At 42.4% G+C, this 15,841-nt stretch overlaps 1 protein-coding gene across 7 annotated transcripts in view; it reads right to left on the minus strand.

Moving 5' to 3' along the window:
* Positions 1 to 15,841, minus strand: part of palld (palladin, cytoskeletal associated protein) — a 60,758-nt gene that overhangs the window by 22,359 nt on the left and 22,558 nt on the right. For 6 of the 7 annotated variants that reach the window (XM_061737951.1, XM_061737950.1, XM_061737949.1 and 3 more), the window contains 9 exons: positions 13,727 to 13,902; positions 11,780 to 11,846; positions 11,054 to 11,171; positions 10,875 to 10,937; positions 8,146 to 8,287; positions 7,994 to 8,017; positions 5,644 to 5,763; positions 4,467 to 4,938; positions 2,274 to 2,309 (listed from right to left, as the gene is read on the minus strand). In XM_061737951.1, the coding sequence (XP_061593935.1) occupies positions 2,274 to 2,309; positions 4,467 to 4,938; positions 5,644 to 5,763; positions 7,994 to 8,017; positions 8,146 to 8,287; positions 10,875 to 10,937; positions 11,054 to 11,171; positions 11,780 to 11,846; positions 13,727 to 13,902 (1,218 nt within the window). The remainder of the gene's footprint in view (positions 1 to 2,273; positions 2,310 to 4,466; positions 4,939 to 5,643; positions 5,764 to 7,993; positions 8,018 to 8,145; positions 8,288 to 10,874; positions 10,938 to 11,053; positions 11,172 to 11,779; positions 11,847 to 13,726; positions 13,903 to 15,841) is intronic. The other variant, XM_061737948.1, reaches the window with a different exon arrangement.

The following is a 15,841-nucleotide window of genomic DNA, read 5'->3' on the forward strand; positions in this document are numbered from 1 at the left end:
CAACATTAAGAAAAAAAATAGTCTCAAACAAACAATGACGTTGAAATATTTGCACTGTGCCATTATTTATTTACAAGAATTAAACCAAATATTTAAACAAAAATAGAATCATATGGGCACATTTAAGTATTATTATTATTTTTCAGCAGCTTGTGGAGCCATCTTTCACAGCGATTACCTAAAGTAGATAATTTCTTGCAGTCCCCAACATGGTTGAGGAGGAAATTTGCATATACATGATTCAGTTCAATGAGATATTTGACATTCACTTACGCACAGCTCTGCTGAGCTGCCATCATGACATTTTTAATCAGACTGAGCTCTGGACTTGGACTTGGTCTTTCCAAAACCTTGATTTTTTTAATTTTCATTTCTTTAAACCATTCTTCTGTAGATTTGCTGGTGTATTCTGTTTAGAGATTTACCTATGCAGAGGAGTTGATTTAATGACTGCAAGGTGTCCAGGTCCTGTGGCTGAAACACAATCCTAAATCCACCACTCCTCCACCACTGTGCCTGACAATAGGTATGAGGTGTTTTTTGCCCAGAACCATGATTTACAAACATGGCACCAGGCATTAAAGTCAAATAGTTTCACTTTGGTCTCATTTGTTCACAGGACATTGTTCAACAAGTCTTGTGGATTGTGCAGATGCAGTTTGGTGAACCTCAGTCATGCTTCCTTGTTCTTATTAGTCAGAAGAGGTTTCCTTCTGCCAACCCTTCCAGATAAGCCATACTTGTTCAGTGTTGCTCTAACTGTGCTGCCACAGACATCAATATTTAATATGCTCATTGAGGTCTGTAGGGTCTGGAAGTAGCTCTTGGGGTTATTTTCGTCTGTTCTTGTGGTCAATTTAATTTACCGGAACGTCCAGTCCTGGGAAGATTGGCGAATGTCTTGAATGTTTTCCACTTTCGCAGTGAAGTACAGTACACCAACAAAATTGCTTTATAATACTTTCCAGATTGATGTGCAGCAACAATTGCTTCTCTAAGACCTTTGGTAATGTCGTTCCCTCTTGGCATTGTATTGAGATCTGCACACCTGATCAGTTCATCAAGGGATGATGACTAGCAAGACCCAAAATAAACGTACTCCCTTAAACACTTTGGACTCAGTGAGGAGGTATGTGGAATTGTGGACATGATGCTTTTTTTAAAGGGTTAATTTTTGTTACATAAATAAAGGCACAGCGGGGAAAAAAAAGCAATGTGTTGCTTGTCTGAGACTTTATTTGCCAAAGACCAGAAACCTTCTATGATCAGCTGATCAGCATTAAAAAAAAAGGATACCGACTTTATGTCTTGCCCGTATTTCACATCAACGCAATATGGGTTAATGAATAAATCGCTCACTCAGGTAACAAAAGTCAGTCAGTCCAGATTCCACTGCCTTTATGTAAATGCAATAAAACACGATTTCCGTCTTTATAATGCCTTATTAAATCAACCAAGAAATCCGGGTCATAGTTTCCACTGGTCCTGTTAGAATTACAGCAACTTAACAAAATGCTTTGTTACAAAGCGGTGTCGCTTTTTAAAAAGAACATACACTTTTAGAAAAAAAAGAAAAGGTTTTACAATGTGTTAATGAACAAATTGGGATTTAAGTGCCCTGATGTGCAGCAGCACGTGGTTCACGCGGCAGAAGCGTCAGCCTGTACGTGAAGCACTGCACAGCGGACGGGGTCAAATGAGCGAAATGATAAGTTTGGTGTCTTCAGGGCGACTGCCGTGGACTTCTGTTCATACGGGCTGCTTGAGGCAACAGAGTTCAGTCTGGCAGAAACATGATCTTTGCCTAATGGCAGGGCTGCTGTTTTTACTGTGTAATTACAGAATTTAAAGGGGAGAGGGCAGGAGAGCGGTGGCTCGCGCTCGCTATTTGCTCCACAGTTGGGAGCTGATTGTTTTGGTCATTTTCTTTTGATGGAAAAAAAGAAACAAGTATATATTATACATACATTTTTGAATTCTGCAAGAAGAAAAAAGAATAGCGGTCCTTTAACTCTGTGACGAAACAAAATAAATCAAAAATGGTATTTCTTGTGCAAAATGAACAGTATTTACAGTGTGTTATCAGGGAAAAATTAACCCTGAGTATGACAAAAGGTATGAGTCACTGAGTCTGATAAATTGTGGTTACAGATTTACATATTGATCCTGCATTAGCCTCCAAATATTGAGTAATACTAAAATGTTGAAATAAAACAAAAATGTATTAGAACTCAACGACATCCACAGCATCACCATCACAGTCAAATATTTACCTGTAGTTTTGTGTCTCCCCGTCTATAGCGCCAGCTCTGGAGGCACAGAATTAACAAGTCATAGCATTTATATCAGCAGACGGGGACAGCGCCCCCGAGGAGGAGGATCTGGTGCACATGCAGGGCAGCTGGACTTTGCATTGCAAGACATGAGCTGTACTGCACCGTAACCAAACTTCACATGCAGCCTAACACAAGCCATGGCAACACCACCGTTTACTCGCTATTTTGAATGGGATGTATGAATTCAGTGGTTCGATACTATGACGCGTGTCCAAAGCCGCTCCTCAAGGGCCTGTGTCCTACAGGTTTTAGATGTTTCCCTCCTTCAGCACACCCTGATACAAATGACATGTCATTACGTGTCATTAACAGACTTGTGCAGACCTGGATCATACGTTGGTGATGAGCATTAATTAAAATCAGGTGTGTTGATGCAAGGAAACATTTAAAACATGCAGGACAGCGGCCCTCAAGGACTGACTTTGGACACCCCTGCTATAACACCATCATTGTACTAAACGTTTCAAAGACAAGGATTGCCAAAATGGAGGTTAAGGCTCAGTGTACAAATCTTTTCTGTGAGGCTGTTTACTTACAGTAGGTGAGTGGTTTCATGCTAACAACAGCAATGCGGGTGTATTTTTTAATGCCATAATGTAAATTGCAGTACGTATAAACCAAAACATTGATCAAACAGAATTAAAAAGAAAGTTTGGATGAAAGGAAAAAGATCCATCTCTGGCAACCTTGAATATCTGGACCAGATCTTACAGCAGTCCATCCAAGTGTTGCATGATTGCACAAACCGAAGATTTAGGCCATCATTTAAGTCATTAGGATTCCTTTCATTCATCTGTTTGTACTCCCTTTGCAGCTTGAGCCGCCCCACTTACAGTGACACGGCTATGCATCTGTGTCAGTTTAAATGGAAGTTAAATCTGGGCGGGTACGGCCGGCTCTTGTAATTGGTTCGAAAAACAAACACTTACATCCAAAGTGACATGTCAGGACACATAGTGTAACGAATGATCAATGGTTTCAGGCCAATTCAGTAGATACAAGGATGGTCTGGCTGGTTTTATAATGTGGCCTCTAGTCCACAATAGGACCAGGAGAGAGGACCACCGAGGTTTCTACAGTTCATCCTGAGGGGAGTGAGATTAGACAATATTAATCATGCTTTTCTATTGAACCTCCCATCTCAGTATCTAAAACTTTCAATACATTTTACTCTAAACTTCAACTGCCAGTCCCACAATGGTACTGTAGGTGAAAACCAGACCATCTGGAGTCATCCTCATGAATGTCTGTGCAAAACTGAATGACTGTTCGTCTAATTGTTTTTTAACATATTTCAGTCTCTTCCAAAGTGGTGATCAAGGCTGACAGGCCGACCAATAGACAAAGCCTCAAAGAAAGACATTAGAGTGAAAGAATAGTCTACAAATATTCAAGCATGTACAAGCGAGACGTCCCGGAAGCCTGGGGGATTAAAATGCTAACCACGTAATGGCAGCGTGCCTGGTTTGAGTCTGAATGTGGAGTTTTGTTGCACGCCAGCCCTTCTCTTTCTCATGCCTTCTCTCACTCCCTCCTCATTTCTCCTCAGCTATCCACTATATTCTTTCTAAAAAAGGCAAAAGACGAAATGCATCAGTAAGTAGGATAAGAGGAAAAAAAAAAGAGAAAGAAAAATGACATGCACACAAAGCCTGTTCACTGCAGACGTTACAAACGCAGGACCGTTGACAATAAAACTATTCACGGCCCAGCTCTTATCTAACAACAGTGACATACTACCTGATCCCTATAGAGCTGTCAGAAAGGTGCTCAGGAAAAAAGAAAAAAAGCCAACACAATGGTGCTGTCCTGGGCTGGGCATGCAGTGAGAGGTCAGACAGAGACAATAGGAGCCATCCAGCAAAAACCACACAGATCTGTTTACAGCCACAGACAAACAGAGAGTGAAAAACTGGCCCCGGCTCACATGAAGCCACACTGACACCAACATAAAGGTAGACGAATGATTTTGTTCTAAAACGGGTCTGTGATTCTTCTGACAACCCGTGAAAACAAAGCTGAGACACAACACTATCATTTCCACCACACCTGCGAAGGTTCCTTTACTGTGTCCTGGTGACATGCATCGTCACCAGGGTGGAGACAGGTGGGGGCAGATCAGGTACTCACAGCTTGGGTTTGGGCTTGGTGGGCAGTGGAGGACCATCTTTCCCGTGGGATGGAGACAGCTTGCCGGGAGCTGGGGGGGAGTCTGGTACCGTATGGACTGGACTTGGGGGGGCTGGGGCTGCAGGGTCAGTCTGTGGCAGAGGAGGAGGTGGAGGTGGGGGCGGGAGTGGGATCTCTTCAGGTAATCTTGGGGGTGATGGGAGATTAGGAGGTTGGCCATTGTGTAGCGGTTGTTGCTCTTTGTCCTCCACCTGTGAGCTAATCTGGACTGAAGGCCGAGCCGACACGCTGGGCCAGATCTGCAGCTCCTTGACATGGAAACTCTCGGACGCAGGTTGGGACAGCGTCTTAGGCGGCAGCTCCAGGAGGCTGATCTCTGTGGGTGGTGGTGGAGGAGGAGGAGGGAAGGACATCGCCTCCTCAAAGCCGGAGCTATCGGCAGACACGCCGTTGCTGGATGAGTCCTCGGCCGCTGACGGAAGCAAACAAGGAAAAATGGAACATTTTTTGAAGCCAATGTTTAGTTTTATTCTGGCCACCACATACCTCACTACATACAGATTGCACACAGACACACATATCTGAGCTGATTTGATCTGAGACAGCAGCTGGGTCCAGTCAGGGTGATGCAGTTCCTGTTTATTCAGCCTTTCCTTTAAACTTTGTGGTGAGCACTGTGAATACAGTTTGGTCTGTGAGGATATGCACAGACAAAGTTCAGTCCCGCTGAACTCTCATCCTTTCTTTGTTTTTATACATATTTAACATTAATACGCAAAACAAGAGACAGTCAAGCGACGCTCTTGTCCCATCACAGCTCTGATAAACCACAAGGCCTGTAGGAAACTACTGCATCAGATATTAACCTGCGTCATTATCCATCACATTTGTTTTGGGAATAGATTACTTTAATCTCAGTGGAATTTTACTTTCAAAATATTTCCTTCTTTAAAGACATTTTATTGTAGATAAAATGTTGGATGATAAAGCAATAATTGCTGGTGCTAAAGGTGGTTTTAGGGCATAAATGACATTTTAGAATCCATAATCACCGTAATACTTTTCTTTAAAGCTGAAAATGAAAAGGTCTGGCAACATGACGAGACCCAGAACCTGAAACTGGACCTGAAGGACTTGACCTTGTTGGCCGTTACTTTGGGTCTCTTACTGCACGCACCTGGGGTGACGGAGAGTTGGACTGTGCTGCTGACGGAGCCGTGCAGGTTGGACGCTGTGCAGCAGAACAGACCCCCATCCTCCGGAAAGGCCTCTGCTATCACCAGGGTGCAGATCTCCTCTAAAAACAAAAGATACCAACAACACCTTTCATAAATGTGTTTGTTATGAGATTTAAGAAAGACATACACGACACAAGTCGCGTTGCACAGAAACCTGATGATGACATGTCGCGTAGACTGATGAGTCACTATGCAGACGTACTGAGAGCAGAGAGAAGCGCGAGGATCAGACAGACAGACAGATGTTCGGGGATGTCTGAGTGACTCAAAGCCTGAACTTATTCCTGAGTCACACAGGTGGGAAATACTGCAGAGTGCACATGCATCTTCTTACTGTATGTGTTTTTACATGTTGGGGTTAATTTTCTCAGGGAATCCTTCTGACTGTAATAGATCGATGATGAATGCTGTGAGAGACATAACCCAGTAACTGTAATGTGAGGTAATCATGATCGGGGTTAAAGGGCTCTCTGAGGCATGTGTTTTTGTCATGAGATACGTAACTCTGCATGTATTTTACTATTTATGTTTTCATCATTTCTCTGGCCCTAAAGGCCGTAAAGCTCAACCTTCTGTGACTGATCGCAAACACAACACTCCAACCTTCCTGACTCTGCCAGCGGCGATGTTGAAAGCACCGTGTTTACAGAGTCACCAAAAGAAAGCAATAAATCGTCAAAAAAACGGCCTCATGTTCCAACTGAGTCACATTCTTAAACACATAAGGACACGTTTGCAGTTCTGCACAACTCAACGAGCCGATATCCATCCAAAACAATGTATAGATTCTGCAAAATTATATTGAAACGTAACATTTGAGTTTTTTTTTTTTTTTTTATGAAAAAAGCACAATAATGGATAATTTTATTAAATGTATTCTAAGTTGAGCACTACATGTAAATATGAGTAAAAGAAGAGAAGAAACTGATGAATCGTATCAACACATGAAGTCGGACGTGTGCCAGTCATTTGTTTTATGTTAACGTTTTAAGATTGTTTTGAAATTCCTAGGGAGTACTCATGAAATATTACGAAACCCTAAAGAATAATGGAAATCTGTGGAAATTTAAAATAGTTTCATGACTAATGGGTTCTCTTGTACAGTATGTTATTTTTTTTGGTTTTAAGATCTATTGGTCTCGTTAGTTTTAGTCTTGGTTTTCTCCTTGTGGTGCGTTTGTGAGGCTCCTGTTCTGTGTTTGGTCCGTATTTGCTTTAGTTTCTTGTTCTGTATTCAGTCAGTTTCATGTTTGTTTTATTATTCAATTAGTTTTTTTCTTCTGCTCTTTGGTTTTCACAACCTCCTGCTTAGTTCTGTAGAACCTTTTCCTCCTTTGTGCATTCGGCCTTATTTTGTTGTTTTTGAAACTATATACTCTGCATAATATAGTATAAAGCATGTACTGCCTTTTGTTGTGGCGTTTGTCACAAGTAAGAAGTATTTCACTGTAAAACTGTGCTATGACACAACCCGGCAGACCGTTGTAACCGACTGACTGACTGCTGAATTGCATTATGGGATATAGAGCAGTTTAGTTGCACGCTGGACGGTTTCCCAGATGAACACACCGGATTCTTGTTTTCCTGATTGGTTTATTTCCTGCTTATCTTCTCCAGCTTGGCTTCTTGCTCCATCAGCTCCTTGTCTGGATTCAGTTTGAAGATCTGTTTGGACTTTTATGGGCACGGCTAAAGCAGCACCTTTGGTTATGATAAGTTATGATAAGTTATTGTTGTTATTTTCTGTACCTACTTGCCTCTGTCATCTGGATCCTTTCTGTTTCTCATCGTTATTGATAAAAGGGTGTGTTCAGTCTGTGTATTAGGATCAACCCTAATCAATGTAATTATTACATAACTCTTCTAGTCATTCGTTTACAGTTCTTTCCTCTAGTGGCGACAACGGTATTGTTACACTGGATTTAGATATATGGAAGTATGCATTTAATGTAAAACGTGAGCTTTGCTGTCAGCCATCTAGAATCAGTCGTCTGCACATCGGATAGATATAACACTCCTGCATTTTAAGTTTGTGAAATATTGTGAAATATTGTCAGTTTTTGTTGTTTGTGCACACATGTGGTGCACCTTATACAACAATGGAGCCCCGGAGCTCCTTCACGTTGCACATTCACTTTGGGCCCTGCTCATGATCAAAGCTGCAGCTCATTTTAAGTCTCCAGACAGAGCTTGTAATCCATTACTAATTTTAACCACTGACAGAGGTTCAGAACATGAAAGCAGCGTTATTACTGACAGTCATACTCGGATGAACCTGGGGCAACATACCTGGCTCAGCTGCAGATCGAGGCTCTGATTCACAGTCACAGGCAGAGAGGAGGAGGAGAAAAAATATATTTGGTTGTTAGTGGACATGTGCGATCAATTTAGTGCTCATCACTGATAATCGTTTAAATCCGACAAGTCTGTCAGCGGCTCACTTTTCTGGAGAATTCGGAAATCAGGAGAGTCCAGGATCTCCTCTCCCTGCCGGTACCATCGGACCTTCAGAGGAGGACTTCCTCGGACTCTGCCCTCCAGAACCACCACCTGGCCCTCTGATGCCTGCGTGTCCTGCAAAAGCTGCACAGAGGAGTAAATGATGAGCCATTAAGGAAAGGGATGGAAAAAAAAGCAGCAGAGATGTAATAAGAACGGTAGATGAAGAAGAAGTGGGTGAGTGATGAATGAGAGAGAGAAGAAAAGGAAAACTCTGATTCATAAGAGACACGACTTAGATGGATGAAGATAGAACACGGATGAAAACTATGTGCTCATAAAAAGAATCCCATCAACATCTAAGCCCTCTTATGCAACTCCCCTCCTCCTCCAGCTACTCGTTCACACGACTCCAGACGGTGCAGAGCACTGGGAATGTTTTCAGACCTTTTCAAGCTTCTGTGTTTTTGTTATTTATCAGATTTAAATCAAGATTCAGACACTTTAAACTTCATTCTCCGAATGATCCTACATCCTGCAGGCACACCTTTAATTTGGAGATTTCACTTGTGTTCAAGGTTGGAGAAGCATTTTAGTTAAAGAGCCAGTGTTGTTGAATTAACACGCTCATCTTCAGATCCTCCTTAAAGGTGTGCTTTCCTTAATCCAACAATAGTGGTAAAGCAGAAGTCATCATCTTTGGTCCTCCCAAATCCATAAACACTGTAGCTCACCTCACCCTAAATCTGCACGTTAAATCCCATGCCAGAAAGCTGGGGGTTATACTTGATTCAGGGCTCTGCCTTGACAAACAGATAAGCTCGGTTGTTAAAAACTGTTTTGATCAGTTACGAGTCATCTCCCACCTTAAATCGCTTTGAACCTATAATGACTTGGAAAAAGTAATCCACACATTCATTACATCAAGCTTGGATTACTGCAATTCCCTTCACGTCGTCCACCCCCAGTCTTTATTAACGCGCCTGCAGTTGGTTCGAAATGCTGCTGACTGGAACAAGGAGGCGTGAACACATCACCTCTGCCTTCGCTTCCCTGCATTGGCTCCCCATTCATTTTAGAATTAAGTTCAAAGTTTTACTCATGGTTTTTAAGGCTCTAAATGGGCAGGTCCCTGCTTATATCGCTGAATATTATTTAATGTATAGCACTTTGGTCAGTGATATCACAAACCAGTGGTTTATTAATCTCAAATAAACCTTAATCAATTCAACCTGTCTTTTAATCCCTCAACCCCTGTTGGATGAAGCCAACACAACTCATGATTAAGTCAAAAATAATCGTAGACCAAAAGAAAAAAAGTGTTTATTTCTGTCAGGCTTTAAAACAAAAAATACAAATTGTGTAGGAAAAAAAAAATAAAGCCATGTCACATTATTATTTTGCAGACTAGAGGCTGATAAAGCCAAACATGCAGCGCAGGTTTTGTACGAAGACACGGCTGTTGCTTTCACTGAAAAGAAATGGTCTCGCCCTAAACAAAAAAATTCACAGAACCTTGTGTCTGATAATATTTCCTATCATCCTTGACAAATAACTCATCTCACATTGTTCTTACAACTGAAACTGTGATACTCTTTCCTAAAGCAGCAGAAGAAAAAAATACTTGAATCAGGTCCAGACTTTTATGAGAGATAATTTCCATTAGGTATGATAAAACCCTACTTTTTATTTATTTTTCCTCAAGTGAAACCAGTCAGGGGAGGTTATAAAGGAGGAACCTGGTCCAAACTATGGCAAGGTCACTCTGAGTTTTCCGTAAACTCTCTGGATTAATTCAGGTCATTGTATTATTGACATGTAAACTCTCTACAGCCTGTGATCATGCACCCTCAACAGGATGTCCACTCTGGCTTCTTCTTTATTTTTCAACTTTTTTTGTTGAGGCATATACTGCACACATAGTTGCTCTGAAAATCCACACTGCAGCCAGTCACATGGCAGCTCATGGCGCTAAACATCCACGTGGGAGCTGATGGAGAGGCAGCAGTGACATAACTGGCAGATCCACAGAAAAGAGGTGTTCAGAGTCCGTGTGGGGAAACGTGCTTGAGAGCCCCTGTCTGTTTTCCGGATGGACATATTAAAGAAGCCCATCATGGGTCAGGGTGTATGGCTGATATCGGGGTGCTTCTTAAGAACATTATCTCAATGATATGATCAAAGTTAGCAAGTATTTTTAGAGGAGGAAATTTGAAGGGTGAAGAAAAACAAATGCTTTTTTACATGAGCTGGAAAATGATTTAGTAGTTGGCAGACTGAATGAGAGTAAAGGAGTTGTGACCCTTGTGGCTTTGCTGGGGCCGTTTGAACCTCTGCCTCAGCCCGTCTCTATCCAGCCATCACAAGACCCACAGCAGGAGGAGGGGGAGTCGGGGGGGGTTGTTATGGGAGTACTGAACTGGAAGAGGAGGAACTCTCATCAAAGTCTGTTTTATCTGACCCCCACTGCTGAAAACCACAGCACCGTGTACTGTTGTGTGTGTCAGGTTCTGTGAAGTACGTGCATACATCCTCTGTGGCATGTTTCATGGTATTTCTATCATCCTTTAATTCAAGTTCACTCTCTAAATGTTTGGAAACAGTTTGGAAGGAAAAGTCCTCTAGAAAAAGACAGATCTAAGACATTGAGCATGAAAAACCAACTAGGTGACACGGCTGAGGGTAAGAAAAGAGCAAACATCTGTATAGTAAGCTGTATATGCAGACTGACCTTGGTGAACAGGGGAGGGCCAGACACCTCGCCACCATGCAGCGATGACACGGGGCTCTGCATCTAGACACAGGAAAGACACATAAGCTTAGATGGACTCCTTTCAGCAAGAGAAAGAGTTTTCATGTCTTTGGCAGGTCTACAAGTATGTCTGACTCCACCGTCTGCTTGGTGCTTACCCGCTGTGGGGGCTGAGACATGGACTGGACCAGCGTGGAGCGATGAGGAAGCACATCGAGGGTTTTGGGGGATGAGGAGCGTATTGTTAGGGACATTGAAGTAGTCTTTTTCTGTGCTCTGAAATAAGAAAAACAGAAATCAGCAGACAACTTAGTGCACTCCTGAGAAAAAAATTGGCAGAATATTTTCCACCGCCTGTCAAAATATAAGTGATCTTGGCTTCAGCATGTAAACAAACAGGAGGAATAAAAACCAGGGAGCAGGGCAGATGGAATCAGGGCTGTGTAACAAAGTTACCAGAAAAATGTACAGAAATAGGATGTATTATTATATACGATGCAGAACAAATGCTGTTCAGAATAAAAAATGTGGTTTTTAAAATGTTTACAAGAAGCAAAAAACTGGATGAATGAAATAAAAATGTTTTTATTTAGTTATACTGAGAGAGTGATAAAGACAAAAACCCAGCAGCTTAAAATTTGAAAGTAAGTGCAGAGAAAAGGTTGTTTTTTCACATTAACCAACTGCACCTCTTATTATCTGGACTTGGACTGGGTGCTTTGTTCTGGGTCAGGGTTGTGGCTCTTTAAGGGTTTTTAAAAGGTCAAATTCAAAAGACTTAATTAGCAGCTGCAGGGCGCAGTTAACACGTTCACTTACTAGTGAACCCATTCAAGGTTCACTCGGTCACGGGGTCACGAGAGGTGATGCAGAAACATACGTACTGAGGCATGGCTCCTGATCTGGGCTTCGACCCCGCCCCCTCTCCGTCTGAGTCTGATGACGACGCCCCTGCAATGCACAAAAAAATATGCAGCAGTTGTTTTGGCTGCATGACACAGATCATTTTTATTGAAAACAATTAACAGCAGATTCTAAGGAAAATTGTTTTGCTGCTTTTAAATGTGCTACCTGTGCATCAAAATTATGTGTCTCATATCCTTTGCAGAAGCTATTTTGTTTCAGTCCGGTCCACTTAAATGGAGGCTCGCAAAGAAATAGGATAATCCAGTAGTACTGCTTGCTTTGTTGCTAGGAGCATTAATGCAGATCAGCCACGAAAGGAGCCCACATACACATATGTCACATACAGTCCTGGACACAGTTTACATTTGCTCCTGATGTTGTGCTTTCATTGTTTTCTTCTAATGTACAACAACTCTTCAAAATACACATTTAACCATGCTTTAAAAAACAGTGAACAAGTATAAGATGATTGTGGATTCTCTGAGTTCAACACATGGTAAACACACGAATGCCCCTTATTAAGCTGAAGTTTGATGGATGCGCAACACTGCTGAGGTCAGGAAACTTTTCATTTGTTTGTATCATAAACTAAAGCTTCTTTTGGACTGAGGCCACAAATCTGAGCGTTGCCAGTAAAACTGGTGTTGCAGCATCTTCCAGTTCACGATGGTCCTGATGCTTCCTGTACTTGACCATCCAACTGATCTCAATTTTTTTTAACGCTATGTTGATTTTAATCAACCCACAATAAATACAAATTCACTTACATAATGTGTTTTTTTCTATTAAAAATGTACTTATTTCAGTTCATTTTATTTATTGTTTCATTCCAGAAATGTCAAAATCATTGTATATAGCATAACAACGTTAACACTTGAATCTATGTATCCATATATAAATAGATATACATACACATACGTGTATACACGCACATTTTGAACTTATATAACCCCTTGCGAATAAATAATTACAAATAAGTGAATCTGTTTTCAATTAAATGTATATATGTATATACATATACACACACATATAAACATACACATAATATACACATAAATCTCGTTTAACATCTCTGAAAAGAGGTAGGAAGAAGTAAAACGTATTAAATCCTGGCCCTTGTCCGGTAGTCCATAATTACACCTCACATTCATCCAGTTTTTGGAGTTTTGGAGAATTTGTGAATTTGAGAATTTGTGAAAAAAACAAATCCAAAAAAACATACCGGTATGTACAAATAAAATAATGCAGAAAGTAATCTAATATTAGTTTAATGCTACATTTTAAAGTTGGAAATTCACACCCAAGTGCACATTTACACCCACATACACTGTCACACTCACATGAACTGTCACACACATGCACATTCATACCCGCTTACACACCCACGTGCACATTTACGCCAACATACACTTTCACACCCACGTACACTTTCACAGACACATTCACACCCACTTTCACACCCACATACACATTCACCCCCGCCCCGTCTGGCCGGCACAAGACCCCACACTAGCACAAGCCCCCGGACCCCTGACAGCAACACCCTCGGGTCAGCCCAGGCACCACCCACTTTCTCCCACTCGCCCCGAGACCTCCCCACCCCACAATGGAAGCATTCCTGCCACCAACCTGCTCCAGCACAGGCAGCCTCCCGCCAAGCAGTGGAGACATCCCGGGAGTGACGAAGAGCGACGGGAGACCCCATAGCCAAACCTTCAGCATCGCCACCAAGGGCCCGGACACCCATGCCAGCGCGGTGCCCCGGCCAAACCCCCCAAAAGGTCCACAAGCACCCCCAGACATTACGTAAGTTGTGTCATTCTACCAAAACTACAGAACGAAAAAATCACAGAGAAGCAATTTTTCTTCTGAAATCTGTCGAACTCTCCTCAGTTAGTCTGCTAGAATAGTGCGTAATGTCTGACCTTCAATGTAAACCTCAGCAGAGGTGTTATCTGCTCCAAGGCTGTTGGACGCCACGCAGGTGTAACGTCCCGTGTCGTCCTCAAAGGCTTCAGTAATCACCAGCGTGTGCAAGTCACCATCCCTCCAGATTTGTATGTCAGGAGAGTTTTGCAGCTCCCGGCCTTCACAGAACCACCTGCCGGAGAAGGAAAACTTGGATTACTTTAACATGTTGAAACAAAATCAATCACGGTTTGGTGTCATTGAGCGGCGCATCATTGAACGCTCACAATAACGATGTCTATTTCTTTTCATTGAAATAATTATCCGACAAGCAAAACCCACCACCTCTTTTAAAATACTTGAATCAAAACACATCTCTTTTAAATATGATCTCTATGTAATCAACTTCGTATAAAAAAATAAAACATGCACACACTGATTCACACACAGCCTCTGGGCATGTCTGAGTTTCCATATCTGCTAAACATCACCACCCCGGAGCACTGACAAGACGCTGTGTTACGGGAAGCAGAAACACCCTTTCCCCCTGTGTGTTTGGGCAGGCGCCTGGGCCCTGTCCCACCTCCCTGGGCTGTGCTAACACATGCTTTGTTCCCTGATCTGGGACTCAAGGCAGATGAGAGAGTCTACAACTCATGCAGCTTCACCCGTCTCATCTCTCTCCAAGGGCTGTGATTAAAGCAGACCCCCCTCCAGGACTGCACCACCACATCAAGTGCAACATCAATCAACAGGAGCTAAATCACCAATCTCCTACAGTCAAACACAAGGCTTTAAACGTCCCAATTTGAGATCGTCTGCTCCCTTTATCAACACTAATGTCATATCATGTTTTAAAGTATTTAATGAAACATTAATTTAAGACAACCACCCTCCACTAATACAACACAACCTCTGTTAAACTCTCGACCTGGATTGCGACAGGGAGCGGCAGGATTTCCCAAAATGCCAGAGGAACAGCTGTTCTCGCCACCCAGAGCCCAGACCTGGGGACATTCCTGCTGCGTTGGAAAGCTGCATGAAAATTTCCGACATCCTGCTGCATGGCCATTACTTGACTTCGTGCACTTCTGGTGTGTCAGTCAAACAGCAGGCTGACTCTTGTTCCAGAAAGCAATCAATCAGCCCAAATATCCAGACAACACTTCATACTTGAGAATTTACACCTGACAGTGTGGGTGTGGGAGCGCAAAGTGAGACAGAGAAAGTGAATGAATGAATGGTAAAGTTCGGGAACAGAAGGGTATGAGTCAGGCCGGGTTAGACGGGGAAAACGATGCGCCATTACTGACAGGAATCATGCAGAGCTATTCATCAGCAGCAGTGACAGGCGGCACAGTCCTCAGCTCTGTCATTCTGCCCCGTTTTAGTCTATTTCCTCCGTCTCGTCACGCTGGTGTTGTGCAGCCTGATGTTGGAGTGCTAAATGATGACTGTCCTATCGAGCTGTGACAGGAATAAAGAGCTGCTTGTGGCACAAACAGGGAAATGTTATCCCTCAGGGCAACAAAGGGCAACGCTTCCCATGACTCAGCAAATATCTGTACATCAAATCCATGAGCCAAGCAGCGAGAGACTGAGATGATGCAGCACTATGTGCAACATGATGTCATTAGCTGCTGTCATGTTGAGAACAGCTGGGGGCTGAATGCAAAAATCTATTTTTTCTGGATTGCACATATGGACAAAAGTGAAACCTTCTTTTTTGGGTGGCTGCCAATTCTGATTTCTTTTTATGGTTAAATCTGCTTAGTTTAAGTAGTTACTATATTGATAAGAAAATGTTACACACTGAGCTATTGATTTGGAGAGTCTGAGACAAATGTTTCCCCAGAAGCATTTGTTAACGTTGTTGTTCATGTTCAGCTGAACACCGGGTGGAGGTTCAGCTCTGTCTGGGTGTTTTTCTGTGTTTGTGCCAGAACTGAACAGCAAGAACAGAGGCCAGCAAGCAGCAGGGAGATGTCTTTCCCTCATGTTGGCTTGAATCTATACTAAATCTGTCCACACTCAGCATAAATAAAAGCTAAAGTGCAGAATTGAAATAAGGCTCAAGCATTTATTAGTGGTCTTTTTCCTCTGTCATGCAGCACTTTCAGTAGTTTTCCATT

The sequence above is a fragment of the Cololabis saira genome, chromosome 13, assembly GCF_033807715.1.
Source record: "Cololabis saira isolate AMF1-May2022 chromosome 13, fColSai1.1, whole genome shotgun sequence".
Taxonomy (NCBI): Eukaryota; Metazoa; Chordata; class Actinopteri; order Beloniformes; family Belonidae; genus Cololabis; species Cololabis saira.